The sequence below is a fragment of the Cricetulus griseus genome, chromosome 3 (genome assembly GCF_003668045.3).
Source record: "Cricetulus griseus strain 17A/GY chromosome 3, alternate assembly CriGri-PICRH-1.0, whole genome shotgun sequence".
Lineage (NCBI taxonomy): Eukaryota > Metazoa > Chordata > Mammalia > Rodentia > Cricetidae > Cricetulus > Cricetulus griseus.
Genome location: NC_048596.1, coordinates 53,655,400 through 53,681,404, shown reverse-complemented (window position 1 = coordinate 53,681,404; position 26,005 = coordinate 53,655,400). Strand labels below are relative to the sequence as shown.

The following is a 26,005-nucleotide window of genomic DNA, read 5'->3' as shown; positions in this document are numbered from 1 at the left end:
GGGCGGTGCATGGCGGGGATGGGGGAGAGGGCGGGGCTACCCGGGAGTTGTCTAAGGCGGGAAGCTCAGTGGGTGGGGACCTCCGGCTGGGCCCTAGGCGGCCCTAGACAGTCTGAAGCTCAGAGCGCTGTCCTAGCCTCCAGCCTCCCATCTAACTCTCCAGTCAGAGCCCAGTCTGCGTCCTCACCAAGAAATGGGAACAAATGTAGCCGCTTTCCAGACCAATCGGAGTGCTAGAGGCCATCTAGTGTCCAGCTGCGGCCCAGCAGCAGACAGCAGGTGTTCAGGCCCAGAAACTATTTCACCCTTTAAGGGCTGGGTCTAAGTCCTACAAAGGCTGTCATTTATTCTTAAAACTTCTTATGTACACAGGTGTAGTGGTGGACACCATTAATCCCAGCACTTTGGAGGCAGAGGCAGGTGGATCTAAGTTCGAGGCCAGTGTAGTCTACATAGGGAGTACACAGTGAGACCCTACATCAAAACTAAAAGAACCCTTTCTATGCCTTTCTATCCTCTTTAAGCTTGGAAGAGCTGAGGTTCAGAATAAGAGTGTAGTCACGGTCACTGAGGCTGGGAGCCTGTCCACACACAGAGGAGACGAGAGGGCGGGCAGGCTGGTGAGGAAGGCAGTCCACTCTACCTGACCCCGACTTTGGTCTGACCCCACATCCTTCACCCTCTTCTGTGTTTGCTCTCCCTACTTAAGCACCTGGAGCAATCCCACCTAGACCCACATAAAAGAAACTGCCAACCAAAATCAAAAATAGTGTTATTAATTTGGTGTCTCTGAAGCACAGAGGGGGAAAAAAAAAAGAAATGACAAAAAGAACGAACGAAACCACCCTTGCCGCATGTCAGGCCCCGGCCCCAGGCCCAGGCTAAAGAGACCAGCCTGGTAGGCAGTGCAGGCCCAGGGGCAGAGTCAGTCCTGGCCATGGGCTCCAAGAGGGACCAGCCCACGGGTTTGGCTCTTAGGGTCTGGCTAGGAGGCTGCTGCCTCAATTTAGGGCAGCTGTGGATCAGGGAGAGTCTGGTTTCTCAGTTCTGACGCTGCCTCAAGTAGCCAGAGACCAGGGTGCAAATGCCAAAGCCAGTCCATTCTGTGGTCCAGCAGAGTCCAAGTTACTGAGTCCTGGGATGAGATCCAGTAGCGGCCAGGCTGCTCAATACTGATGCTCCAGCAAGGGCTGGGCAGCTGGGCTCTCTCGTTCCTCAACAGGGACAGGCCAGTCACCTGGGGTGTCAGTGGGTGTGCCACTTTCAGGGGCACTGCTGTCCAAGCAAGGAATGTCCTGGGTTGTTCTGGCAGGTGAGGCCTCAGAGCTGACATCAGGACTGAGGCTGAGGTCTAGAGGAGCCTGAAGAAAGGAAGACATGAGCAGACAAGCAGACCTGAGCCTACTGGGATCTCATCCTCCCACAGGCCTCTTACCTGAGATTTGGGAGTGCCGCCTTTGGGGCTCCCTGAGGCTGGCTCCCCATCAGATCCTCCCAGTCCCTTCCGACCCCCCAGACTCCACTTCCCACTGGGCCCCTCAGAACTGAGGAGACCAGGGCCAGGCGGTCTTGAGGGCCGGGGACCCTCAGTGGGAGCAGGTGAGGCAGGGGGTGGTCCAGGGAGCCGAGGGGGAGGCCACTGCAGTAGAGGAGGGGGCCGCCCATCACCAGAGCCACTGAGGGAAGGCCGAGGCCCCCAGCTAGGGCCTGGTGGGAGGGGCTGCTCACTGCTGCCTGTTAGAGACAGATAAGAGTAAAGACATCAGCTGGACTACAGTCTCATCCACAGGTTCAGCCCAGCTTTGCTTGCTTACCTGCTGTGTTTTCAGGTGTGGGGTGTGCCAAGGGGGGGTTATTGCTCAGGGAGGTCAGGCCGCCAGCCCCACCACAGTCAGAGTCATCTACATTTCCACCGCTATTGCAGCCAGCGCCACAGCCCTTGTGAAGTCTGGGTGAAAAAGTGGGAGAAGTATGAGGGGGTGACCAGGGCTGAGGCCAGAGGTCTGAGCCCTAGGAAAAGTCATCTAACATCTGAGTCTCAGGATTCTTCATCTTTTTTTCTGTTGTTTTATTTTTCAGCAGGGTTTCTCTGTGTAGCTCTCTCTGGCTGTCCTGGAACTCACTCTGTAGACCAGGCTGGCCTCAAACCCAGAGATCCCTCTGCCTCTGCCTCCTGAGTGCTGGGATTAAAGGCATGCGCCACCACCACCAGGCAGGATTCTCATCTTATATTTCGGTGTCTCATTTTTAAGTTTTTGCTTAAACATTAAAGTCAGCTTCAGGGGAAAGGGGGTCTCTGAGTAAAGGGTCATTTCTCAGGTCCAAGCTTGCTGACTCCAAACTTCATTTCTGTGGCCCTGGAGAGAGTTGCTTCATTCATTCCTCTCTGTGCCCCCGCCACCCTGGAATCCCAGAGCATCAGGCCCTCAGCAAGCTTCCAGGCTGGGGTGGCAGCCAGGGCTCACCTCTCCCAGCTGCGCAGGAGCCATCGGGCAATGGCACCCAGGCTGACAGGACCACCCCACAGCGCCCGCAGCTGGGGGTGGCTGCCAGCCAGAGATGTGGTGAGAGGTGACACGTAGATGGGGTAGCCCAGTGGCTGGTCACAGGAGGAATTGATCATGTTGCGGAGTGCCTGCTTGGCATTCTGGATGCTGCCACGCTCGGGGTTGCGGTTGCGCAGGAACACCAGCTCCTGCTGCTGCCCAGCCCACAGCCCACGCACACACTCTCGGTTTACCTGTGGAAGGCCACACCAAAGGTCAGGACAGTGACACCAAGAAGGGCCTGGCCTGCAAGGTGGGGTAAGACCATCTGCCCCACCTTAATGACTCGGAAGCTGAGGTGTCGCCGGTTAAGCATGATGATCTTGTACTCGTCAGAAGCATCATCCATGACATGGCGCAGTGCCAGCAGAGAGGGCGTGTTGCTGAGGATGGCACTGCGCCAGGCAGGGTCGCCCTCATGTGAAATGACCAGCCGCTCCTCATTGGCTGCAATGGCATCGTATAGGGCTGCTGGTTCCTCATACTCGTCAGGAGATGTGAAATGGTCCTGGCGGGGAGGAGGGGACAGGAGTCAGGAACTGCTAGCCTAGGGAAAGGCTTCATCTTCCACCTGCTCACCCTGCCTGGGCACACTCCTCCCTACCTGGTGAAGCTTGAGGGCCATGCGGACCCCAGGTGCCACCACTCGGTGAAGCAGGTCCATATCAGCAAAGACCCACTCATCACGTGGGGAGGTGATGCGAAAGTCCCCCTTGAACAGGGCATGCAGGCCATAGAGGAAGGGCTCCAGGCTGAGTGGGGGGAAAACATCAGCAACAGGGAGAGCCAGGAGGAGCTGTTCCCCATCTTGCCAAGGAAGCCAATCTCTCCCTCACAGAGTAATGAACATCAAGCAAGGCCAGGACTGGTAAGAATCTTGTCCAAGTGAGACAACAGTGTCCCAAGAGGAGTAAATGTGGAGCTCTCAGGTAAGGGCAGAAGGGAGAGCAGCAGGCCCAGCTGGATGTGGGCACTCACCTGGCAGACATGCTGTGTGAGGCTGTCCCCAGTGCCCGGCGACCCAACACGCACAGGCCAAAGCATAGTGTGACCAATGGTGAATTCCAATCCTGGTCCACGGGCTATGGCACAAAGACCCCAGTCTGAGCACAGCTCAGAGTGGGACTCAGAACTTGGGGTTGGGGCTGGAGTCCAGACTGTGAGTGTCACCAGGTATGAAGGGAGTGACCAGGAAGTCCAGGTCCTTAAGAGTCTGTGGGAGGGGCAGATCCAAGGGAATGGTAGGCTGACCTGGCTGCGCCGAGAGGCACAGTACTGGATCCATTCAAGGTGAACAGCACAGAAGGATGGCAGCGAGAGGCCAGACAGGCGAAGGTCATAGTCTTCATCAACACTCAGTGAGAAGGTAGGGTCTGAATCGGCATAGCCAAGGGCTCGCACAGGCCGTAGGGCAGCCGTGATGCCCTCATGGTTCAGCCAGGTCTCCAGCTTTGGAGAGCGGCTCACATAGTAGATGATGCTCTGGGAGAGGAGGGCAGGTGTCAGGGGTGCAACTCTACCCCCAAACCCCTGCAATGGGGAGAAAGCACTCCAGCCTGAGCTGCAATGTTTTCTATGATGCAGCTTCTGCAGCTCAGCCCAGCTCTCTGAAGCTAAGTAGGCAAGAGACTCCTCTCCTGGGACAGAGTAAGAACAAGCAGGAGTACCACTTACAGAGTGGTACCGCACTTGGCAGCAGATCTGCTTGCTGTCCTCTTCTTGTCATCCCTAGAACCTAGCCCATCAGTAAGGGGAATGGATGCTCACACAGATGACAGTTTTGCCCAATGGTATGTAATAGGGCAAACTAAGCTGGAATGTGAACACTGTGCAACATATAGATCTCAGAGGCTGTGATAGTGTGTTGCCTACAGCCCAGGGAGCTTATATAACCTAGGTCACAAGTTCCTTTAGGCAAATTACTATGACAGACATAAGTTCTTCTCTGAAAAAGCCAGAGGCACACACTTTGTATCAATGTTCAGAGTGTTTGCTATTCTTTTTTCAAGACAGGGTTTCCCTGTGTATCTTTGGAGCCTGTCCTGGAACTAGCTCTTATAGACCAGGCTGGTCATGAACTCACAGAGATCCGCCTGCCTCTGCCTCCTGAGTGCTGAGATTAAAGGTGTGCACCACCACTGCCCTGCGTGTTTGCTATTCTTAAGACGCCTTGTTGGCTGGGCAAGTGGAGAGCAGCTTTGGGGAGCTGGTAATGCTGGGACAGCTAGCAAATAGCAAGGTTATGGGAATGCCATGGCCCACCCTGAGGTGAAGCTGATGGGGCTGGCCTTCTGCCTGGGTAAGTGGTAGGGAACCTCTCCCAAGGCTCACTAAAGCCCAGGCTGAGAAGGGGGTGCAGCTGGCCATGGACAGAGTGCTCAGGCAATCGGGAACCCAGTAGGGTAACTATGGTGAGACATCAGAAGGCTCAGGGTACAAGCTAGGAAGAACTAAAGCTCCAACAGCTCCCCAGGTAAAGCACACAGAGCTGGTGACCTCATAGCAGCACAGGGTTGGGGGTGGTGTGTCCATCAGTTCCACATAGATGTGGTCGTGGCACAAGCTGATGAGAAAGAAGTCTGGTGAGGGCTGGCTGCTGACTTTTATCTTACTACAAGGCAGGAACAAGAGTTGAATGAATGAGTTTTGGTCTCCAGATGGACACTCCTGCCTAGAGAGCATTGCTAAAGTCCAGGTACCACCATAGCCTCTGAGAAAACCCTAAAAGCATTGCTTCTGGGTCAGGGAGGAGCTGGCCTGGCATGCAGTTAATTTTTAACACTTTCATTGGGGTTCTATGACATGCCTTCTGAGTGATTCTCAAGATGACACCAAAATCCAAGACTGTTTAGTAAGAGCTCCTGTCTAGAACATTCTCTGTAGTTGGCTGTACCTACAATGCTGCTTGGGTACATTTCACCAACTGTGCATAGGCCTGAGGACCATGGTGCCTTCCTGCACGTGGCTCACTGCCAACATGAGGTCTGAAAGCTGATTCTGCAGCCGTGACAGGGCTGTCACACAGTTGCCACCTCTCCCAAGGTTCTCTAAAGAACACAACACAACACGCAAAAATTAAGACCTTGAGTATGAGGTGTGGCTGCAGGTGGCTGGGAGCTGGTGGCTCTATCTGTGCCCAGAGACTGTATTTTATTTGTTACCCACAATTAAGTGATGCCCATGGTAAGGGCAAGATGTGGGCAGAAATATCTTAGCATGGCCAAAGCCGCACAGGAAAGGCCGAGTCTGGTCTGGCCCATCTAGAAGGTCCAAGCACTGCCATGGCCTGGGTTCCAGGCACAGCTGCTACCTGAGCCCCGCCTTGTCCTTACAAGCCTGACTCCCACATGACTCTATCACATCTCCAAACTGCTTCTACCCAGCTTCTCAGGTGCCCAGGCTAAAGCAAACTGGCATCTTCAGGGGATAGTAAAGCTGACAAGGTCAAGCACATTTCAGCCTGCCAGCCCAAGTACCTGGTGCACAGCAGTCTAGTGTACATATAGTTCTGATATGACTCACAGGCAGCTACAGGGTGACCTGACAAAAGCACTCCTCTTTAGATGGGCCAGCAAGATGGACGGGGCCATGACAACTGAGTGATCTGAGGTTAGAAATGAACTTCTGAGTTACTCCTGGCCTGCTTCTTAGTAAAAGTGGAGAGTGGGCATAGCCTTACAAACTCTTCTGTAGAAGTGATTGGTAGGACAGAACAGCAGTAAGTATGGTTTCTTGGTTTTTCCAACACATGACACTGAAAAATGTCCACAGGGCCTGGGCCATAGGGACAGATGGGCTGAATGAGTCTGTCTTAAAAGGAACCTCAGTGAGGAAAGATCACCTAGCCCCAGCAGGTCACCGCAGTTTCAAGGCAGGTCTTAAGAGCATGTCGGATCTGGACTGTGACCCCAACCCATCACACTCTGTAGTGGTTGGAATGAGAATGGCCCGCAGAAGTTCATATATTTCAATGTGTGGTTCTCAGTTGGTGGACTGTCTAGGTAGGATGAGGAGGTGTGGTCTTGTTGGAGGAGGTATGCCACAGGGGGTAGACTTTGAAGTTTCAAAAGCCCAGTCATGTAGCTAAGACATTCACCCTCAGCTATTGCAAGGCTGCCTACTACCTTGCTCCCTGCGATGATGTGGACTCTGGCACTGAAGCTCTAAGCAGGCCCCCAATGAAACATTTTTATCAGTTGCCTTTGTCATGGCGTCTCTTCACAGCAATAGAACAGTAACTAAGACACTTCCATGGTGCTCCTCTTCTGAGTGTCACAAGACCTTATTGCTCTTTTTATCCCACAAGTTTACAAGTCCCTGCTTCTCAAGGGGTATACTGAGCTAGGACAAAGGAGGCAATATTCTAGGTTGCCTGAAATCCCTACAATTTCCTGCCCAGAGCTCGTGTACCTCACTGTCTCAGCACTGCACAGGTCTCAAGACCCTCAGGCCAAGGCAGCAAACCTAGTGACTGAGATGCCAAGCCTGAGTCTAGAACGTGGCTCTGTCACATTCCAATGCCAAAGCCCCAACCCATCACTTCACATCTGCAAACCATTAGTGTCTGCGTGTGTATGTTGAGACCAGAAATGGACACCAACCATCTTCCTCAATTGCTCCGTACCTTATTTGAGTCATGGTGTCTCACTGAACTTGGAGCTTACCAATCTGGCTAAACTAATTGGCCAGTAAGCCCCAGAGATCCTTCTGTATCTGCCTCCTCAGCTCTGGGATTATAGGTCACGCCACTATGTCCAGCTTTCACAGGATTTGAATTCAGGTTCTCGTACTTGCATGGCAAGCATCTAACAAGCCCCACTGTTTTGTTTGTTTTTTGTTTTTTTGAATGCGTCTTTCACATAGTCCAAACTGGTCTTGCATCCCTAATCTTCTTGCCTCCACCTACCAAAATGCTTAAATTACAGCAGAAGCCACCTTCTAAGAAGGGACACAGCAGGCTTCTCCAGATTTGTGTGGCAATCTATATAGCTCAGGCAAAGTGCCTAGCACAGAGCCCATCTTCAATATGAAGCACTGCTTGGCTCCTGTGCTTACCTCAGTGGCCACTGTCACTGTTAAGCTGGGTGGGCTGGCAGGTTTTACTCTGTTTTTGTTTTGGTACTATAAGTTGAATCTAAGATATCAGGCATACTAGGCGTGTTTTCCACTACACTCCTAGCCCTGGGCTGGTGGTCCCAAAGACATACCTCAGCCAACTGCTCCAGCTGGACCTACCAGCCTGGGATGGGATCCATGGCTGTGCTGCCCACCCACCCTCTACACTCAGGGCCTGAAACAGGCCTTCTGGAAGGGGCACTGGGGAGCTCCTACTCTGGGCACCTGGTCACCAATGCCTCTGTGGCCTGTTGTCTGATGGTAGCACTGCAAGAACACTTAAATTGAGTCCTATGCTTCTTGATCAAAACAGGCTCCCAACATTCCAAACGGCAGATAGCACTCAGCATGCTTACAGTAAGTGAACATACTCTGGAGTCACTCCCCAGCCAGCACCCACACACCGTACCTTGACATAGTAAGTGATGAGGATCTTGCGGAGGTCAAACACCTGCAGCATGGAGGCAGCGTTGTTGTCACTAATACTATAGCCTTCCAGCACATACTTGCTGGCTGTCACCTCCCAGGCCAGCCAGCGCTGCCCAAAAGCAGCATTGAAGGACAGGACTCGTGGCAGGTGGCCAGGCTCACAACAGCAGCAGCCTTCATCTTCCTCCACACCTTCCGTGATGGCCTCCACCTCACGCTGCTGGCAATAAGTGCCTGTGGGGCAGGGTTGCCCAGTCAGAGCCACTAGGATAATCCCTACTGGCCCAACACGGCACTAAACCCACTGTTACTCAGCTTCTACTCTAGTTAAGACATTGAGTAAAGGTTACTGAATAAAAATGGATTAACAAAGAGAGACCCTTTTTCCTCACAATTTCCACTGACAGAGAGAAACAGGTTCCGTTCCCCCATTTCATGAGGCAAAGACCAAAATCTATAAAGTGACTTTCTCAAGGTTATGGTGCTCATGCTGTACTTGGAGCCTCTCTTCCTGCCCCTAAGGGACTTGTCTCAAGCTGGCATATAACACATATGAGCTCCTGAGAGCAAGGAACCAGCTATCCATGATGCTGGCATGGTGTTTGTCGGGGCCCAGTTAAGACCCAGAGCAGGTCGGAAGCTGGCATCGGGGCTCAGGGCCTCAGCTTTCAGCAGTAATCCTTGGACTCCCTATAAGGTCAAAGGTGGTATGTGCCTATGGGGGGTTATCACTGGAAAGTGAGTGGCCAGGCTAGAAAACCCAGGCTCAGGGAGGAAGAGAACCTTTCCTGAGATTACCCAGCAGCCTGAGAGCTTGACTAGAATCTAACTCAACACAATACTAAATGTTGTGTCCCAGTGCAGGCCCCTCTGCTCCCCCCCACATACCCCTTCAGCTCCCTGGCTTACCCCTGAACTCAAGGCCACGCAGCTGGAAGGTGACGAGGCCATTCCCAACCTCAATGAGGTGCACCAGCGCATTGAGGTAGTCAGAGGCCAGGACGAAGCAGTCACCAGGGCCATAGTTGCCCCAGCGGCCCAGCACCAGATCCCCACATAGGGTGTGCTGCAGTGAGCGTGTCAAGTGCTCATAGAAGATGGAGTTGAGGTTGTTGTCATCAGCGCCTAGGACCCAAAACAAACAGAAACAGGCAAAGGTATCCAGTAGAGGGCACTTTCCAGTGGACACTCTGCTTGCAAGCTCTGGGGTAAGTGGCTACCCACCTGGGTTGCGGTCTAGCTGTGTTACTAGGCGGGTGTTGGAATGATCCACACGTTTAGTGCTGTTCAGAGAGCAACAATGTATCAGCCAGGGCCAGGTAGCCCACCCACTTCCTCTGCCCAGGTTCCACCCTGGTCCTCTCTAAACCCACAATCCCCGAGCTAGGAGCAGATGCCACCTGTAACTGCCCACTGCAGCTGTCAGATAAGGAGGCTAAGTCTCACAGACATAAAGGCACTCACACAGGACCACAAGGAGGGAGAGACCTGGAGGAGAGTGGGTTCTAAGGCCAGGCATCCTGCACTGATGCTTTGGCCTGGTACATGTTTGGCCTTTACCAGACTCAGTACCTCCAGTGTCCCCACTGAGGTAAAACACTCACACTTTTGCTGTGGGTATCACAGCCACCTTCTGGGTGCTTTCTGGCTAGGACTATGAGGCCTCATCTCCTTGCTGGCCACCAAATCCTATCTCTCATGAGACTTACTTGTAGTCCCTCTCCCAGAACTTGAGGGGCCTTGCGTAGGACATGATGAAGACAGCACTGCCCAGCAGGGGATTGAGTGGTGTGGAGAAGAGCCCTGAGAGCAGGGCCTGGAGGAACAGCATGGCCGAGTCTGGGCACAAGTCAAGGAGATGACAGGCACATGGGACCTTCTGCCTCCCTCGCCTCCCTCTGCAACCCAAGGCTGCTGCTTTCCACACACATCCCACCCACAAAGGGACAGCTAGAAGCTGGATACGTGGTACAGCGAAGGGCTGGGCAAAGGCATGGAAGGCTGAGCCCCAGGTGATCTGCCAGGGCGCAATGTAGGTCAGCACAAAACGCAGCTTGTACAGCAGGTCCCACAGCTGCAGGTCATCAAGGCAGAAATGATAAATCACACACAGAGTCACACATGGTGGTGAGATCTGCCAAGCCCCCGGACACCAGCCCCATGGGATGAACTTCAAGACCACTCCCAGCCCCTTCTTTCTGGACTTGGTTTGTAACACCTGAAGCCATGGGAACTTCCAACTGGCTCTACAGAACATAAGCTAGTTAATTCCCGTGATGGCAGTGGGAGCTTCCTGTTGTTTTCCCTGGTTCACAGATGGGGAAGGTCCAGTTCAGATAAAGGTAGAGAAGATAAATGACTTTCTTAGGTCATATTGCTCAATTACTAATGATAATTTCAAGAAATAACCCTAGACTCTACCCTCAGAAGGGTCTAAGGTAAGCCTGGTAGGCCAGGTTCCTAATAATTCCATATATTTAAGAGGATCACAAGTTTCCAGGAAGCCTGGGCTGTAGAGAGAGTTCAGGTGAGCCTATGTAACTTAGTAAGACTGTCTCAAGAAGTCAAAGGAGGGCTGATGGAAGAGTTCAGTAGTAGAACATGTGCCTAGCACAACCAAAGCTCTGGATTCAATTCAAGCAACTAAGTAAATGAATAAAAGTGGCAGGGGACATAGTATGGAAGCTTGCCAGCAAACAAAAATCAAATATGAAAAAATAATCAGGGGCCAATTGTGAGCCCCAGAACCATGGCAGATGGTAGGCCTTCAGGATGATGTGGGGAACGGTCCTTTGATCAATGTGACCCCAAGCCTGAGTGGGGAATCCCACAGCCCAAGAGAATAGCTATACACCCAGGCTCTAAGATATATACTCTCAGCTCTGAACTGGGCTCTGATGGGGGCTAGTAGAGCTCACAGGCTTTACAGCATCTAGGAGACAAGGTCAGGTCTTGACATCACTGAGCCTGAGGAAGCTGGTTGTGAGGCCAGATTGGCTATCAATTCCCAGGAGGGCCTGATGCAAATTCCCCCTCAAGTCTCAACCTGCTCTCTGCAGGGAGAGGTGGAGGAATCCCTTCCTCAGGCCACTGCAAAGGCCCAAAATTGAAGCAGGTCTGCAGATCCAGATCCAGGTCACCCCCCACCCCACCTTCACCCCCCAGGAACAGAACAGTTCCGCTCTATATGTCAGTCAGCCTGGAGTCCAAGTCAAAGCCAAGCCACCAGCTTACCTTGCTGCAGAGCAGGGACATGAGGAAGTAGTCGAGCAGAAAGCCCTGCGAGAGCCGAGGGTAGTCAAAGTGGAAGAGCAGGACAGTGAAGGCCAAGGTCAGGTACTGCTGGGGTGGGCAACAGAAGGCTGAACGGAGCAGCTTCAGCCCAGCCACAGTCATCAGCAATGCCCGGCAGCTGTGGGTGGGGCAGGCATTCAGACATGGCAGGGCCTCAGGGAGGAGTGGGCACAGACACACAACTCTCACCAGTAGGTCTGAATGCAACCCTAGACACCTGCTGTCCAGTAGACTAGCCCCCTCCCTTTTTTTCTGTGCCAGTGATTGTTAGGTTCAGTACCTCTGAATGAGGTGATGGGGGACAAATTTGCTTCAAATGATAGCTCATAAAGAGCTGGGATCCTACTTTGCCTTGCTGCCAGTCTTGGGTACTACCCATTCTTCAGTGGGAATCAATGAGGATGTAGACAGAGAATGGCAGAGAGGGGAGTGAGTGGTCCTCACTAGAGGCAGAATTTGTCTGGATGGCTGACAACTGTGTGGGCATCCACTGTGAGAGCGTTGAGAACCACAGCAGGGTAGATGAGGTACTTCTCAACACACTGCAGGCCAGCATAGAGCTTCTCAAACCACATCACCTGGGCGGCACCTGCAACGGAAAGGCAGGGTTGCTGGCTGCCACTTGGCCCTCCATGCAACCCATGGTCTAGAGCCCAGAGGACTATCCACCGCCAGAAAGCACAGGGAAGGCAGGGGACCAGCTGTGCTGTTCTGGGCTCCTGGAGACTTTTGTTAGTGAGGAGGGAGTACTGCTGACAGTCCCGAATGAGGGTGAAGAGCCCAGCAGGGCAGGGTTCCACAAGCCACTTAGTATGTCAGAGGCTTGGGGGCGGGGTTGCTCTGTTTTTGCTGTCTGTAGAAATAAACCTGACCAAGAAAAAAAAAGTCATGTAGAATATGCTGAGGGGGAGGGGGTCAGGATGACCCCAAGGGGCAGGCCCTTCTGAGGGGCAAGCTTTCTCGATTTAAGCTAATGAGAGGAAGACATGGGGAGCAAAATTTCCCACTGTTTGAGAAAAACAAGGGCTACATACAAATAACATTATATGGACTAACTAGGCTGTATACTGTATATGTAACAACAATGAAAGAAAAAGGGGCCATGAATTTGAGAGCAAGAGAATGGGCACAGGGGAAGGACTGGAAGGAGAGGGAAGAGTGGAAATGATACAATCTCAAAAAATTAAAGAAATATTTTTAAAACTCTTTAAAAAGGAAAAAAGGGGGTGGCAAAATAGTTAGCCCCTGAACCTGATAAGTTCAAGTCCTAGGAGTACATGGTGGAAAAAGAGAACAAACCCCTACAGATTGTTCTCTGACCTCCAGATGTGTGCAGTGTGTGCGAGCACACACACACACACACACACACACACACACACACACTTCAATTCTACTAATAAAGACAAACCATAAGTAATGTGATCTTTGTATCTCCAATCAAGAATCTCTTTTAAAAAATATGTATGGCTGGGCGTTGGTGGCTCACATCTTTAATTCCAGCACTCAGGAGGCAGAGGCAGGTGGATCTCTGTGAGTTCGAGGCCAGCCAGGTCTACAGAGCGAGCTCCAGGACAGCCTCCAAAGCAATACAGAGAAACCCTGTCTCAAAAAACAAAACAAAACAAAACAAAACAAAAGAAGTCTGTAAAATAAAAAAAATGTGTGTGGGTGTTTTGCCTGCATGACTATCTATGCACCATGTGTGTGCAGTGCCTTTGGAGGCCAGAAGAGGTCTGATGACCTGAAACTGGATTAACAGCAGATTGGAAGCCCAACACCCGGGTGCTAGGAATTGAACCAAGGGCCTCTGAAAAACCAGCCAGTACTCTAACTGCTGAGCCATCTCTCCAGTCCCACCAACCAAGACATGTAAATAGCAGTTAGAGTTTTTTGCTTATTCTGAGACAGACTCACTATGAACCCCAATTGGCCTGGAACTCACTCTGTAGACTAGACTGGCCTCAAACTCACAGAGATCCAACTGCCTCTGCCTCCAGAGCATTGGAATTAAAGGTGTGTGCCATGTAGAATATTTTAAAATATATTCTGAAATATTTTTTTAATACTGCCAGCAGCAAGCACCTACAGGTGGCAATTCAGGATATGAAATCCCTTTTGAAAGTGTTAAAATTGCTCTTCCATTAGAGACAGCAGGAAAGCAGGGCAAGGGCAGTAGACAGGTTAAGAGTATAGCAGAAACTGCACCAGGACAGTGAAAGGAGTAGGCAGAGAGCAGTATGGCAGCAGGTGCCCTCTGCTGACACCCTCAGCCAAGAGGACCACGCTTCCCATTAGGATGCTCTTCTCCAACCTGACTCTGCCCAGCCCAGGCAATGGGGAAGGAGGAGCAGGCAGCACTCACCTCTCACTTCATACTGGCTGTATTCCAGTGGCTTCAGCACAGGCTGGGAGAGGCAGAACCAGGGCAGCTGTTTGCGGAGCTGTGGCAGCAGATAGTGTGTGAAGAAGCCCACAGCTCCTGCCAGTGCATACAACACAAAGCCCAGCACCGACTGCAGGAGGGAGAGGCCAGAAGCTCAATTCAGTCTGAGGCTCAGCCCACAGGCTGGCTGCAGGCTCCAGAGGGCCCTCAGGACCAGCAGACTCTTACCAGAACCAAGTGGGGGATGACTTTTACCACACAAACCTTCAGGGCAATGAAGACGGTGCTGGCACTGATGGCAAAGGTGAGCACGGCGATCACCACACACATCACCAGGTCAGAGTGCAGGACCTCACGCTGCGGAGCCAAAAGAAACAGCTTGACTGCCTGCTGCATGGGGTCACATGTCCCATCCAGGCCCAGACCTGCCAGAATCCCACACTCTGCACCCTCATCAGTTCCCAGCCCTCACCACTGACTGGCGCATCTTTTCTGGTAGTGGGTCTGGGGGCTCCACCCGGGCTGTCTCTAGGCTCCGCTCCTCTAGTTCAGGGAAGAGCTTACTCCGGACTAGAGACCTGGAAGGAAGAAGAGTCAGAGACCAAGGCAAGCACAACTGTGCTTCCTTACACAGATTCTGTCAGTCTCAGGCACATGTACTGACCGCCCAAGTTCCAGGCATGCACATTCACACACACACACTTAAGAGTACACATGTATGCAGATAGATAGGCACATGCAGCACCCACCAGAGCACAGTGGGGTCACTGCTCTGCCGGCTCAGATGGTAGGACAACGCCACCAGGAGGCCACAGAAGACTGAGAAGAGGACAGGGACGTGCTGCTCCGGCCAAGGCGTCTAAAGGAGAGAACCCATGCTGGTCAGGGGTGGTGAATATGAGTGTTGGGAGATACCCTGGATGTCCCATGTGAGAAGCCACTGCTGAACCCAATTCACAGCCAGCCCTGTCCCAACAACCCCATAGGGCTCAGCAAGCCCAGGTGCTGTAGGTCACCACTACCTTAATGGCTCCAAGGCAGAAGCCGTAAAGCAGGGCAGCAGCCAGCAGGCTTCGAGTAAGGCTGAAGACTGCAGTGAGTGGGCTGGTGGCAGCTGTGAGCAGGGAGAAGTAGGTAAAGCCCGGCTCTGACTTACAGGCATCTCCAACTCACCCTGTCCCACCACCACTCCTCAATTCCCATAAAACTCCCAAGATACCACCCTCCTCCTAGTGTTCTGGGCTGAAATCACTTGCTTGGGGAAGGGAGAAGAAAGAGGAGGAGAGAAAAAAAAGGAAGGGCAGGGCAGGGCCATTGCAGCCAGACTATAGATGCAAGGGAGGCTCTGTAGGAATTAGAGCTGTAGACCAATCTGTGGATAGACACTACTGTCCCCTGCCACCTAGGCCACCTGTGGGCACAATACCTGTGCCTCCAAAGCCGTGCATATCTATCTGCTCCAGGAGGTACATGAGGCAGGTATTGACCTGGGGCAGGAGGCCCAGGAGGAAGACGAACGGGAAGCACAAGGTGAACACTGTTGAGAAGAGGGAGAGAAGGCCCCGTCAGCCTGCCAGCCTCCCTTGGCCCACCCACCAGACTTACTCCCTGGGTCAACCCTGCCCTGCCCTGCCCTGCCCTGCCCTGCCTCACCAGTGGCCACGTCTCGGGCACAGAAGAAGAAAGAGGCAGAGAAGAGTGTGAGGCCGTAGAGAGAGACTGGTGGGAAGGGCTGAGCTGTGCCCAGGGCATCCAACAGCCAGATGAGGAGACAGCAGATGCAGAAGTAGACGGGCCGGCTGTATGCAATCACCCAGTTGTGGCCCTAGGGAGTGGGCCAGTGAGGAACTGGGCATTCCCACTGACCACCCTGCTGGCCTATGAATATTCAACACTCCCCAGATTTAGCCACATCCAAGCTGGAAAACTGGGGAAGATGGGAGCAAAGCAGGTGGTCAGGGGACTCTGGCCCTCTCCCACCATGGTCTTGTATCTGGTCTCAGACCCTCAGAGGGCCTCCTGGCCAGAGCACTGCCCCACAGGTACTCACATGCATGGGAGATGCTGCATCAGGCTGCACACTCTGGAAGAGACAGGGCTATGTTGGCAATAAGAACTAGTGCCCACAGAAGAATGAAAAGCACCGAGACCCGCCAGCTCCACCCTGGGCAGTAGTAAGCGACCAAGGCAGACCCTATGCTTTCCTAAGTCTTAGTGTCTGTACTTGTCAGGTGGGTAGCTGGCTACGGGGGACCTTAATCAGATTATCTATACTTCCTCTCAGACCTGGGACAAGGGAAAGGGATGGCTCAGGAAAGTTCTGGATTCAGGGAGCCAGGCCTGACCTTGAGCAGGGAGTACTGACAGGAGGCGATGACCAGACAGAACTGAAAGACCCAGATGTCAGTGAAGAAACCCTTGAGCAGCAACAGGTATCCCAGGAAGGCAACCAGGCTGCTCAGTCCAACGCCGAAAATGTTCTCCATTATCCCCCTCGTCCTACAAAGACATGTGAGTCAGGGCCCAGCTTTCCACTCCAGTTTCTAAGAGTTGGGGGGACAGGACTCTGTCCTAAAGATCCACTCCTGGGCCTTTGAAAATCCAAACTTCTGACCTAACAAGGAAGAGAACAGGTTGTATTTGCTCTGAAAAACCATCTTGCTGGGACACTGGTCATGCCCATTTCCTACTCCTGCTGACATGAGTTACTGTGTACACACAGGAGTGCCATGATGTGCACATGGGCGATACCCTACCTGTGCCAGTGACAGGAGTGACACAAGGGTGACAGACAGGAAGCCAGGCTGTGGGATCTAGGCCCAACTCTTTTTGATGGCAAACAAAGGTCATCTGACTTCTTTATCTGACTTTCTGGCCTTAGTTTTCCCTCTGAAAATGGGAAAGTTTTTTTTTTTTTTTTTTAACAGTTTTTAACTTTAAAAAATTTACTTATATTTTATGCATGAGTGTTCTGCCTGTATACCTGCAGGTCAGAAGAGGGCATTAGATCCCATTTCAGATGGTTGTGAGCCACCATGTGGTTGCTGGGAATTGAACTCAGAACCAGTGGAAGAACAGTCAGTGCTCTTAACCACGAAGCCATCTCTCCATCCTCCAGGAAAGGTTTTGAGATAACCAAGTTTATGAACTACTAAAGTTACAGCACTCAAGCAAATAGAATAGAAGAAAAGAAAAAAACTGATCCTGAAAAGGGAGAGCAGTAAGGAATCATTAATTTTGAGAAAGACTTCGAGAGAAAGGTAACCCTGTACCTCAATCCCTTTGTACTCCAGAGGAGCCTAAAGAAACCCATTGTCGGGGGCTGGAGAGATGGCTCAGAGGTTAAGAGCACCGGCTGCTCTTCCAGAGGTCCTGAGTTCAATTCTCAGCACCCACATGGTGGCTCACAACCATCTGTTATGAGATCTGGTACCCTCTTCTGGTGTGCAGATATACATGGAAGCAGAATGTTGTATACATAATAAATAAATAAAATCCTTAAAAAAAAAAATTGTCGCCGGGCATTGGTGGCGCACGCCTTTAATCCCAGCACTTGGGAGGCAGAGGCAGGTGGATCTGTGAGTTCAAGGCCAGCCTGGTGCCAGGACAGGCTACACAGAGAAACCCTGTCTTGAAAAACCAAAAAAAAAAAAAAAAAAGAAAAGAAAAGAACTCATTGTCAGGCTGGAGAGATGGCTCAGGGGTTAAGAGTACTGGCTGTTCTTTCAGAGGTCCTGAGTTCAATTCCCCGCAACCACATGGTGGCTCACACCATCTATAATGAGATCTGGTGCCCTCTTCTGGCATGCACTGTATACATGATAAACAAATAAATCTTGAAAAAAAGAAGAAAAAGAAAAAGAAAAAGAAAGAAACCCATTGCAGCCAGCAGTGGTGGTTTGGAACTATAGTTCTAAAACTTTCCAGGCTGAGGCAGAAGGATCACTGGAGGTCTAGACCAACCTGGATTACAGAGTGAATTTCAGGCCAGTTTAGGCTACAAACAAGACCTTGTCTTAAAAACAGAAACCCAGCCAGGTACAGTAGTCACACCTGTAACCTCAGCACATGGTAGATGGAAACAAGGTGACCTGGAGTTCCAGGCTAGCCTCAGCTACCTAGCCCGATTTATGAGCTCCTTTCTCAAACACCAACACCAACAAAAATCCAGTGCAGCCTCAAGCAGTTGAGCCATTCAGAACCTCTGACAGCTTGCCCATCTTTATGGTTCAGCATCTGGAAGACCAGAGTCCTAGCACTTTCTGAGGATAATAAATAATTGCAGGTACTCACCGGTCCAACAGAGCCAGCAGGGCCAGACGCTCATAGCGAACAGAGGTCCAACGGCCAGGAAGAAACCAGTATTTATAGCTGTGCTGGGCCCGGGGCGGTGCCTCCTCCATCAGTGTCTGCTCCTGGGATTCGTGCAGGGAGTCCTGGTCCAGCAGGTCAAACTGCAGTCCCCACAGCCGCAGCCATCAGCCCCGCCACCCCCACAATCTATCACCCGCCCCCAACACACTGGTAAGATGACTGAGCATGTACTTCAGCACACCAAGGTCCCACTGGCTAGTGACCCTGTGGCTAGTGGCCCTGTGGCCTGCTCTGACTCTCAATCAGAAGGCTTGCTCCTAGCTCTAGGTTCCTAGGACACAGCTGAATTGTTGCTACAGGCTTCCAGGTGCCAGAGTCAGCAAATCTCAGACAGAATCTTAAGTCTACTTTGTGCTTCAGGACCTAGCACAAATACCTCCTTCAACATAGAGCCACCGTTGTCACTGTGACAACCCCATTCAGGAGCACAGAACACCTGATTCTGAGAACAGGCTGGAGCTGTGTATCCCACCATGGAGAAAAGTACTTAGCTTCTTCATGCTAGGTGTACCCTTCATTCAACAAATGTTTATGGGCTGTTGAGATGGCTCAGAGGGTAAAAGCACTTGTCCCACAAGCCTGATAGCCGGAGTTCAATTCCTGAACTCCATGGTGGAAAGAGAAAACTGACCTACTCCACATATACACTGTGATATGCCTGTATGCACACACACGTGCACGCGCACGCGCGCGCACACACACACACACACACACACACACACACACACACACACACGCAGAGAGAGAGATAATTAGAGGGGGCACACACACAACATCTGCAGGATACAATGGAAAGCCCAAAGATGCACACTTCTGCCCCATAAATGACAACTACAGGGACAGCAAAGATGATGCTGTTGGTGAGTCAAGAAAAGGTAGCCAGACCTGGCGGCAATGAACTATAATCCAAGTTACTTGGAGGCTGAGGCAGGAGGATCCCAAATTCAAGTACTATTTGTGCTACAGAGTGAGGTTAAGGCCAGCCTAATCAGCTTAGTGAGACCCTGTCTCAAGATTAAAAAACAAAAAAAGGGGGGGGGCTGGGAAAATAGCCTGGTGATAGAAAGTTTGCCCAACATTCACTCCCCACGATCACATAAACACATACACACAAACTGACACATGGAGGATTCTAGCAGTGCTCAAGGGCCATCTGTGATCTTAAGTGTTAGATATTTTGAGTTAGTCCTTTTAGGACAATTCTCTGAGCTCTGAGAACATGTTTAGATGGTGTTTTTGTTTTGAGGTCTGAGTCCAGATGTATTTTAATAGACGAAGGATCCCACTGTGTTGTCAGGGATGGCCTTCAATTCCCGGGCTCAGTCTCTGGAGCAGCTGGAACAATAGCTGAGATCACGTTTTATGTATGTATTCTTAGTGTTTCTGTTACTACTGGAATGACTATATAATTGATAACCTATTAGAAGTAAAATAAAAAAAAGACAATCACACCAGTAAATTGTCAAGCATAGGACAAACTGAACTGCTACTTGTACAAGTGAAACATTCATTATCCTGCTAGCTGCTCCCACTCACATCAGACACATTCACAGAGTAAGTAAACTCAGGAGCCACTAAAGATGGGGACACAGTGGCACACCACGTTCTTCCTGAGGGTAATTTATCCCTCCTGGGGTGCTCAGGCAGGCCATCTACTCAGGTCAGCCTGAGTCATCTGCTTATGTGCACCTTGTCCCCTCCCTTCACACAACCCTTTCAAAGCTGCTCCTCACCTCTGGGATCTCCAGGGGCACCCTTCGCACCTGCATACCCTGAAGAACCACCGGCCTGGGCTGCAACAGGTTCAGGCCTCCTGTGGCTTCAGGCACATCAGCTGAGTGGAAGCTGGAGGAGTGGGAGTGACGGTCCCTGTGGGCACAGCAGCATGAGGGTGAAGGCCATGGACAAACCCTGATCTTGGGAAATAGGAGCCAACGCTAGGCAGTTAGGGATGCCTGCCCATGAGTGGGATGTCCAAGGGTCAAGAACTAGAGTCAGAAGAAGGTAGATAGCAGGAGTCTCTTTTGCAGGCCATGCCCTCCTCCTCAGGACACTATGCTTCCTAGACATGCAACCCTGGCATGACTGCACGCCCATCCTCCCCGTCATCTTCCCCTCCCAGCCTGGTGCTGCCCCACCACAGCAAACAACACCAGGTCAGGTGCTCCCCAGAAATGCAACCTACCAAGCCCATAGGAAGCCCAGCCTGGAGACTCACCAGGCTCCATTGGCTGCCTGCTCCCCAGGCTGCCCCACAGGGTTCTCGTAGCCACCTCCAGCTAGGCCAAAGGTGTATGACCGCCGCACACCTGGGACAGAGGTAGAGCAATACTGTCAAGAACTGATCTAACTGGGACAAGAGAGGAGGAGCCCTGTGGTATGTCCCTTGCTGTTACAATCCAGCCCTGGGGGCCAACTTAGATAGGAAGGGGCCTAAAGATCAAAAGCCTGGGCCCTGTGGTCAGCCTGCCTTGGCTATGGCTCTGTTCTACCACTAGCTCAGCCTGTGGCTTCAGGTGTGCCTTGGCTTCCTCATCAGCAGGGCAGGGATGATGACACCCACACCGCAGAGATGCTGCAAGGATGACTTGCCACAGAGCCAAGGGAGAACTCATCGACCAATGGTGCTGCTGGTAGGTGGGTAGCTACAGATGTTGTGGGAAGCATAGAGGACGTGCTAGGCTGGCTTGGGAAGGGCTCACCACTCTCGTCGTAGAAATAGTGCACAGCACCCTCGGAGGTGTCATCAAAATTGCTGGCTTCATGTACGTTGGGGCCAGCTCGGGTGAGCAGAAGGGAAGAGGCAAAGTGCAGAGCGGAGGGCAGAGTCAGCGCCCGGGAATGGGAAGCAGTCCGGCCCCGCTGAGCCTCCTGCAGGCTGCTGGACAGCATAGACCCTAAGTTAGCACTAGGAAGAGCCAGCTGGCCCCTCTGCCCTGCAGCCGGGGCAGATGCTCACCTGGGTGGTGAGCCCATGACAGAGGCTGGAGGGGTAGGGTTGCTGCCTGCATTGTGTCGTCTCCGGATAGCCTGAGCCCGCCTCACATTGCTTGTGCATTCTCGCTGACCTGTGTCCTCAGGTGCTGCCCAGAAAGAAGCCCCAAGCATAAGTGACAGGCTTGGATAGGATGGGATGAGGACAGGATGGAGCTAAAGTTTAGACCTAGCACAGTGACACTTGGTTTCAGGAGCCCCACCAGGGCTCCTGAAATATACATAGATAGCCATTTGTGCCTTTGTTTTCTCATCTGGAAATAGGATGACAATGACCGGCCCTGCCCCACTGATGGGCAGATGGATAAGTGTGGCAGATGATGTCCTCAGGGAGCAGACACTCAGGTGCTCACCACAGGACCTGGAGCCAGGCAGTTGGACTCTGCTGACCCAAGAAGTATGACTACCATTCTTAACCACAACATCCATATCATCTGCCTCCTGACACAGAGGCTAAGCTGATGCTGACCAGGTCTGCTGCAGCCTGCCCTTTACCCAAACTCAACTCCCCCCAGGTCCCCTCCCTCAACCTTACTCCTGGGGCCAACACTCACCTCCCCCCACAGCACCTTCCTCCTGCAGCTCCCCCCTCCAGCCAGGCTGGTTGGCAGCAGGTCCCCTGCGGGCTTCAGCAGGCAACACAGCAGGCTCACCAGCAGCCAGCTCCACTCCTGGCTGGGCCTCCAGCTCAGCCTTGGAGCCAGCCAGGGGAGCCCTTAAGACATCACCCCCTGCCCCATCCATGCTTAGCACACGGGCATGAGTTTTGGCACTAGCAGCACTGGGTGTCCGCTGGGTCCCATATGGTCGCTTAGGGGGCACAGCAGCTCCTTCTTCAGCCCCATGAGGGGCCCTCCGCTTCCGAGGACCCCCTGCTGCACCCCGGGAGCTCTCAGGGGAGTAGCAAGAAGTAGATGAGGAGCTGTCAGTACTGTAGCGACGCTGAGACCGGAGACTGGATGCTGGACTCAGCTCACTACCTTCGCTGGTGTCTTCATCTTCAAAAAAGCCTGAACCGTCAAGCAAGGGCCGTCTTGGGGCATGACCAGGTGGGGAATGTCCTCGCATGGGGGGCCGCCGTTTGTTAGGCCGAAGCAGGGCCAAGTCCTTGGGCCGCACAACCAGGAGAGGTTCAGCTTGGCCTGGTGGCGTCCCTGCTCCAATGACTGTGTCAAAGGAACGAAGTGTATCATCTGAAGGAACCCCAGCGTCTGGGGAGGCAGGCAGCTCTGCCTCTGAAGGAGGGTCTGTGTCGCTGCCCTCAGGGGCATGCCCACCAGGGGGGCTGTCCAGGTGTGTAGAGTTGGTTTTCTCACTCTTAAAGCTGCTCAGAGTCTCCCTGTCTGTGCCACTGAAGCAGGAATCTGAAGAGCCAGCTTTCTGGGGAGTGGGGTCACCTGAGCCCCTCCGGTCCAGGGGCTGGTAGCCTCCAGTTCCTCGACATTGTTCCCGTCGACTGCTGGTCCTCACCAAGGCCCGGTCAGGCCGGGTCAGGGTCAGGAAACTCTTGCTTAGCTCCTGGCTGAGGCTCCCCTTCAGTAAGGGGCTCATGGGAGTGTCAGCCACACTACTCCCACCCCAAGGAACACCATCTCCAGCCAGAGGAGAACGCTCGGAAGAGTCCGTACTGGGGAGAGAGGGGTCTGGGACAACCCCTGGGGGTGTCTGGGGAAGATCTCCAACTGTTAGAAGAAAGGAAGATGCATGAGAGAAGGGTGTGTGGCAAAAGCAACTGGTGGTTAAAGGGATTTCACAACCTCTATTTCCCCAAGGATATGGCTAGGAGAGGAAGACCAAGGGAATCCCATCCAGGAGTACAATTTGGCCAAAGTTTGGATGATACAAGCACAAGACACGTGGTATTCCTGCCAGACCCCTCCCTATCATGCCCACTCACTCAGTTTCTCCTGAGAGCTGAGCTTTAGCATCTCTCGATCGGCAGAGGTCACAATCACATTGTTGCTGCCCTGCTCCCGTACCAGCTCCTTGATGTCTATAACCATAGCACCAGAGTTGTCACCAGGACCCCGAGGTCCTCTTATGTCACCCTGTTCCATACCACCATGATTCAGCCCAGAACATCAGCCACCTACCTCTGAGGGGCCCAGGATCCTCCATCCGGGGCAGCAGTTCCTGATAAGACAGAGGAGAGAGCACAAATGAACAAACAAAAGCAAGAAGCAGTCTTAAACAGGCCTGCAACAGGGACTGGCTCCCAGGACAGCAGTGAGAGAAGTCCAAAGCTTCCTGCTTACCGAAACCTGGTTGAAGCCAAACACAGAATGCTGGGAACTGCAGCGTACAGGGGGTGTGGAACTCACTTTCCGGAACACGGTCATCTCCACACCAGGGTCCCTGCAACAGAGAGAACAGTTGAGCAGAAGTTCTCAGCTAATCTCTCTTTACTATTTCTTACCATCCTTAACACTCCTTCATCCTCAAGGCTCTCTTTTGCAGCTCTAAGACTGCATGCAATTCGGTCCCTCAGCCCTCTCTAACTTCCAAGACACAGACAACAAGAAACAACAATCACTGAGGTAGCCCATGCCCTACCCACCTGGGAAGACTGCTGTCCCCCTGGGCAGCCTCTTCTTCCTGCTCCCCCATGGTAGAGTTGCGTTTCTCCACAATCTCGCCTTGGTCGAACATGGCATGCAGGCGATAGTTCACAGTCTTGATGGTAGCAAAGATGACAGCTACCACTAGGCAGTACACTCCAGCCACCATCAAGCTGGGAGGCAGGACCTGGAGGTGAGAGTTAAGTTAGGTCCCTTCCTACAGAAGCCCTGCTCCCTTGAGGGTGTATCTAAAACCACTGTCATGACTAGGATTATCCACTACACAAAACTTCATCACCCCTTCAATGCAACAGTACAAGGACCCTGTTAGCAGTTTTCTGCTTAACCGGAGAAACAGATTAAATGAGGCACTCAAGATAACCCCATGTAGGAAAGTCTTGGTCTTCCTCTATACACACCCAAACCCTACAGTGACTAGTCTTTACCACCCCAGCGTTCAACTTGTGGTGCCCACCCCTGCCAGGCCGCCGTCCCTCTCCCAGTAGTTACAGGTGGTGGCAGGGTCTTACCATGTACAGCAAGAAGGGAAAGATGAGCAAGAAGATCCAGACATAGAGGTGGAAGCAGTTGGAGAAGGTGCTCTGATGCGGATCGAAGAACCAACCTCCAGTGAGCGAGGCCCACACCCCCTGGCGCAGGATCTGCAACACCTGAGACCCCATGGCCCAGCCGCTGCTGCGCACGCCCTCCTCCCGGGACCCTCATGGGGGCGGCCCCCGGCCCATGCCCCGCCTGGCGCCCGAGGGTCCCGGGGTCTGACCGAGAGCTCACGCCATGGCCTCCCCCAGCGGGGGAGGGAATTAGCGAGACGAGGGCACGGGCAGGGGGCGGGGCCGGCCCAGGCAGTCAGCCGGATCAGGCCGGGACACCCGGGTTGGACTGCATCAGAGGCGGGGCCTGGGCCCCCTTTGGGGGCGCAGAACTGTGGTGAGGGGCCGAGCTTGAAGGCAGACGCAGGGCACGGGCTGGGCACCCGTCGGCGGCATCCAGAGGTGGGCGTGGAGTGGGTGCTCTCCGAGTGCTGGTGATAGCTCCCTCGGCTCCGAACCCGGGAATGCCTTGGAACCCTAAGGTCCACTTCCGGGGTCGCAGGTCACTCTCTTGGGGCTCTGCGTTCGCCCCGCTTCTACCGGTGCCGGCGCAGAGGGGAGGCCGGAAGAAGGAGCCGCAAGCTGCCAGCCTGCATTGGCGCATGCGCCCGTTAGAACCAGTTGGGACCCGGAAAAGGAAAACCTGGCGGCAAGAGTGCGCACGCGCAGAGAAGTGACCGGCTGCAGAGGCGTCTTAGGCGTGCACGCAGTCTACACCGAGAGAGCCCAAAAATGGCAAGAGACCTGGCGCGTGCGCACGTCCTGGTGCCTCGCCATTGGGTAACTGCGTGATTACTGGCGTAAAGCTTCTCTAATGCGTTTCAGGAGGCGGGGAAAAGCCGGAGGCTGGGACCCCTCACGGCTACTTCCAGTTTGCGTTACCGGGTCACGCCCCCGACTTGGGCCGCCCCGCTGGTGCCGGACCCTAATCGCGGTCGTCGCAGGTCTTGAGTCCCCTCTACTTCCGGGTCAGTGCCCAGCCGGAGCAGAGAGGGATTCCTCCAGTGCAGGCCTGAGTAGTCGAACAGGATGGCATAGTTTTTCTTAAAGTGACAGACACAATGCAAGGGAGTTTAACCAAGGAAGATGTTGAAGGCCCTTCTACTCTGAATCCAGTCCCAGGCAGAATTCTGGACAACAGTTTCAAGTTTCTGCCTATTGGGGAAAGAACACACAAAAGCGAATTGTTTCTCAGGTGGAAGGAAGAGAATTTTAAATGGTCCAAGAGCTTGAGGTGTAGCTAGTTCTGAAGTTCTAGTCCTCCCTATCCCCATCCTCTTTAGCACCGCGAAGCAGGGTATCTTGTTACTTAATATGTAAAAAGAACAAAGTTTACAGGGTTCTGCAACTTCATAACCAAGACCAGATCGGATTTGGGGGCGATCGAAAGTGCGATTTTGCTGAGGAGAACTCAGACACAAGAACTGTCTGCCTCTGCAGAGATCCACTTCGACCCTGAGCGACGGAGGACCTAACCGAAGGCTTTCCTTCGGAGAGTTGCGATGGTGTGTGGGTGTGTGAGGGGGGCGCTCGGGACTGCCTGGCTCGCCCGCCTTTTACCTCTCTTGGCCAATCTCCCCGGGAACTCCCGGTCCCAGCCGCCGGGAGCCTCCGGGCGGGGAGCGGTGCAACCCGCCCGCGTCATCTGATGCAGTTTCCTGCAGGAGGGAGAAGAGCGGAAAAAAGTGAAACTCCACCCTC

The 26,005-nt window shown here is 53.0% G+C and overlaps 1 protein-coding gene across 8 annotated transcripts; it reads right to left on the bottom strand.

Moving 5' to 3' along the window:
- Nucleotides 1–755: 755 nt before the first annotated feature.
- Pcnx3 (pecanex 3) lies at nucleotides 756–26,000 on the bottom strand. Of its 8 annotated transcripts, none has more exons than XM_027408576.2 (36): nucleotides 25,865–26,000; nucleotides 24,224–25,459; nucleotides 23,693–23,880; nucleotides 23,391–23,490; nucleotides 23,229–23,268; nucleotides 23,033–23,128; nucleotides 21,690–22,817; nucleotides 21,101–21,224; nucleotides 20,844–21,022; nucleotides 20,360–20,450; nucleotides 19,875–20,010; nucleotides 18,061–18,221; nucleotides 16,113–16,266; nucleotides 15,818–15,850; nucleotides 15,421–15,592; nucleotides 15,194–15,304; nucleotides 14,790–14,881; nucleotides 14,517–14,626; nucleotides 14,240–14,345; nucleotides 14,032–14,124; nucleotides 13,747–13,897; nucleotides 11,829–11,973; nucleotides 11,325–11,502; nucleotides 10,056–10,164; nucleotides 9,800–9,929; nucleotides 9,315–9,373; nucleotides 9,000–9,215; nucleotides 8,071–8,324; nucleotides 3,798–4,028; nucleotides 3,525–3,628; nucleotides 3,151–3,298; nucleotides 2,824–3,054; nucleotides 2,466–2,740; nucleotides 1,815–1,948; nucleotides 1,436–1,734; nucleotides 756–1,361 (listed from the first exon to the last, which is right to left on the bottom strand). In XM_027408576.2, the coding sequence occupies exons 2-36, from the start codon at nucleotides 24,374–24,376 to the stop codon at nucleotides 1,167–1,169; spliced, it is 6,126 nt and encodes a 2,041-aa protein (XP_027264377.1). In that variant the 5' UTR covers nucleotides 24,377–25,459; nucleotides 25,865–26,000; the 3' UTR covers nucleotides 756–1,166. The 8 variants fall into 8 exon arrangements, with proteins under 8 accessions (XP_027264377.1, XP_035297918.1, XP_027264380.1 ...); XM_035442027.1 differs by having other exon boundaries at nucleotides 18,061–18,203; XM_027408579.2 differs by having other exon boundaries at nucleotides 18,061–18,182.
- Nucleotides 26,001–26,005: the final 5 nt, after the last annotated feature.

What these genes read in the sequence shown, in the direction of transcription:
- Pcnx3 (XM_027408576.2), bottom strand. Translation starts at nt 24,376, where the DNA reads ATGGGGTCTCAGGTGTTGCAGATCCTGCGCCAGGGGGTGTGGGCCTCG. An exon ending in GGATCCTGGGCCCCTCAGAG is followed by an intron (nt 23,129 to 23,228) that starts GTAGGTGGCTGA and finishes CTATGGTTATAG; the next exon opens with ACATCAAGGAGCTGGTACGG. An exon ending in CCAGACAAATTCTGCCTCTA is followed by an intron (nt 11,503 to 11,828) that starts GTGAGGACCACT and finishes CCCCACCCACAG; the next exon opens with CTGCCGGGCATTGCTGATGA.